The sequence below is a fragment of the Petaurus breviceps genome, unplaced genomic scaffold, assembly GCF_028583685.1.
Source record: "Petaurus breviceps papuanus isolate PSGF00001 unplaced genomic scaffold, PetGlider_PUasm1.0 37, whole genome shotgun sequence".
NCBI classification, from domain to species: Eukaryota; Metazoa; Chordata; class Mammalia; order Diprotodontia; family Petauridae; genus Petaurus; species Petaurus breviceps.
In genome coordinates this window covers 8665900-8669162 of record NW_027186296.1, presented here as the reverse complement: position 1 = coordinate 8669162, position 3263 = coordinate 8665900, and the positions used below count along the sequence as shown (strand labels likewise).

At 44.1% G+C, this 3263-nt stretch overlaps 1 protein-coding gene across 3 annotated transcripts in view; it reads right to left on the bottom strand.

Moving 5' to 3' along the window:
* Positions 1–2419, bottom strand: part of RNASE8 (ribonuclease A family member 8) — a 17236-nt gene extending 14817 nt beyond the window's left edge. Inside the window, exons 1-2 of one of the 3 annotated variants that reach the window (XM_069097745.1) lie at positions 2190–2419; positions 561–1406 (exon numbers count right to left, since the gene is read on the bottom strand). In XM_069097745.1, coding sequence (XP_068953846.1) covers positions 831–1334 — 504 coding nt within the window. In that variant the 5' untranslated portion in view covers positions 1335–1406; positions 2190–2419 and the 3' untranslated portion in view covers positions 561–830. Of the gene's footprint in view, positions 1–560; positions 1407–2189 lie in introns of those variants that run through there. The other 2 variants (XM_069097744.1, XM_069097746.1) reach the window with 2 other exon arrangements.
* Between the last annotated feature and the right edge of the window lie 844 nt (positions 2420–3263).

Sequence of the window (3263 nt, the reverse complement as noted above, 5' to 3'; positions counted from 1 at the left end):
TGGGTTATGACCTCATGTGGGGTTATGTAACTGGATGTGGAGGTCATGAAAAATTTGGCAACAATAAAAGGCTTCTTGAAGGTGCAACAACCAAAAAATTAATTCAAAATCAAACACATAATGAATCTGAGGTGTTTCTGGCAGCACTTGCCCATATTGCATTGCTGCAGCATTGGTTCTGAACACACAGCATTTGTACTTTGCACTGCACATGCCTTCGTGCCACACAAAGCCAACAAACACTGCTAGAAATAGCTTGGCTTAGATTCAACACTATTATATATTATGAATTGCAGGTGTTTTTATTGTACAAACAAAATTTTAAAATGTATTTTGATTTAGGATGAGGACAGAATTTCCAACAATTTCTGAAATGTCCCTACATATACTTTTTCCATTTTGTACTACGTACTTATGTGAAGCGGTGTTCTCAGCATTGACGATTATAAAATTGAAATATTGACAAACTCTGAAAAACGTTGAAGATACTCTACATCCTGCCGGGTCGAATATTCTGCCAAGATTTCTTTATGTAAAAATAAACAAGCACTTCCATCTCATTAGTACATAAATTTGCTTTTGTCTTTAATAAATAGTAAAATGATATACCAAAGAATTGTTTTAAAATAAATTTCTTTATGATTATCAGTAAGTGTTTGATTTGTGTGCCTTTTTTATATACCTATATACCTAGAGTTGAGTAAAAATTTCTTGGGTGAAAAGGGGTCAGGTGTGGAAAAAGTTTAAGAAGCCCTACTTTAGAATTCTAAACTAGAAGAGAAGCCCCTAGGGACCAGTACAGAAAGTAGCAAAAGATCCAAGTCAAGCTGTCAGTCTCCCAGCCGCAGTATTGGACAGAAGGTGTTCAGGTGCTTAATGGTGCCATCCAGGTGCACAGGAACCAGCTGGAATCCAGGGGGATCGCCAGCTTCAGGGGGATCACAGGCCACAATGAAGGCTTTAACAAGGGAGGAATCCCTGTAGCGGCAGTTGGGGTATTTCCCAGAGGTGAGGTCACATTGAGTCATGGAAACTGCATTAGGGCTCTGATGACAATTCTCCTGGCCGTTCTTACAGGTTATGCTGGGGTATCCACAGACAACAGCCACATTTGGGAAAGAGTCATGGAGGAAGGTGTTAAGGGGTTTGCAGCGGTGGGTGTAAGAGTTAATCCTGCCCATGGCCTTGTTGCATTGGAGAGGGCTGGGCTGGACATGCTGAACTTGAAACCACTGGGCGGAGGTCAGGTTCTGAGGCTTTGCGCTGACTGGGACCTCCCACAGCCCCAGAAAGAGAAGCAAGAGGGGGCCTGAGCCCGCCAGAGCTGGTGCCATTTCTCCTACGGGGGAGGAAAAATGAAGGGGGCAGGGGGCAAGAAGCTATATGTTCAAGAATTCAGCGGCCCCCTGCTCTGGTTTCAGTACTGTCTCCTTAGCCAGCTGGGCACCCATCCCCATTTACCTCAATGGATCCCTAGATCCACTCATAACTGCTTCACACTCACTTATTCCACAATCTCCCTCTCTTATGTCATTTTATCTAATCTCCTCTCTATTCCCTTCACCTCACTGTCACCCTATGTTCCCTTCACCCCCCTGTGATCTATCCCCCTTCTTTCCACTATTCTGCTACATCCTTCACTGTGGGTTCACTGAGAGCAGGAGCAGCCTGTTTTTCTTTCCCAGTAGGTGCTTAATAAATGCTTACTGACTGTATTTCTATCCATTTTACTCTATGCTCTCCTCTCTACATAACACAACATTCCCTTCCCTGTGCTCCCATCTCTATACACCCTACTGTGCCTTTATCCTCATTCCCCTACTGACATCAATCCTCTTTGCCCCATTATATGTCTAGCTCCTCTCACCCTGCTATGCCCCTTCTCTCTTCACACCCTATTTTGCCTTCACCTTTATTTTCCTCCTGCCCTTTCTGCCCCCTTACTCACTCTGCTCCTGTCTCGGTTTTACCTCATTGTGCCCAACTCCCTACATACCGACTGTGGCCTTGGCTTACTTATATCACTACGCTCCCATCCCCACTGAATTATATAATTACCCTATGAAAAGTCATCTTTTCTCTTTATCCATCCTTTCCTCCCCTCCCCCCCATTCCTACAACACTTTCCTCCCTAAATCCTGTCCTACCCCAACCCCAGACAGCCATCACCTTTCATCACCCAGTCTTACTGAGAACAGCTTCTTGCTGCAAGTTGAATCCGGATGACTCTTGAGAAAATCCTGCAGTGTCTTCCTTGTTGGTTGTAGTTCTTACACAGCCAGCCTACTATGTGGTGGGCCAGAAGGATATGGGGATTGGTGGAGAGACTTTGTAATATTTGTGGCTGTCATATGCACCATACATCCCAGAAGAGTGACTGAAGCTAGCTACTTCCCGGTTTAGAGATCAAAGTCAGTCCCCGCCCCCCTCCCTTCCATGTGACCGGAACCAATGGGTACTATTTATGCCAGTGTTTATCAAAGGAGTTAATATGCCTGTCTTAACAAGTTCGGTAATGACAACACCCTAAAAACATACTCATCTTGTCATATTAAGAAAAAAAATATTTAATGGAGCACTCCCTTTCCTGATGCGTCAACCAAGTATGAAGGCCTGGAAAAGGGCCATGATTTCTCTCTCCCTGAGGGCCTTTCTCACCAGTGACACCAATAGGGCTCCTTGATGGTGGCATCAAGTGCTCTTGTCTTCCTGCCCTGAGAGAGTTACCCCATGCCTGCCTCTACAAGTCACTGTATACATGATTTCCTAATTGGGGTGGCACTGTTTACTCATGAGGATATGAAAGAAGAAGAGTTGACTCATCAAGGTTTTATGTGGATTCTGTACTATTTGGCCCCTTCATCTCCATCCCCAATAGTTATTCTGATGATGATGCAGTGCTTCCTAAGACTATTATCTGGGCCTCTTTTTTTGTTTTTCTGTCCAGGTACTGACCACTGCATTTCTTCAACAAAAATTTATCAAGTACCTACTATGTGCCAGGCATTATGTTAGGCATTGAGGATACAAAGATAAAAGTGAAAGTCCCTGCCCTCAAGGGGCTTACATTCAGTTGGGTGGCACATTATGTACCCAGAGAAGTAAATACAAAATAAACACCATCTTATTTTTGCAGGAGGAGAGGAGGGAGGGCAGTAGCAGTTGAGGAGTGGGAGGTCAGGGTAGGCCTTCTGTAGAAAATGGCCCTTGAGCTAGGCCTTCGAAAAGAATTAGGAATTCTAATTAGAAGTGAGAAAAAGAGT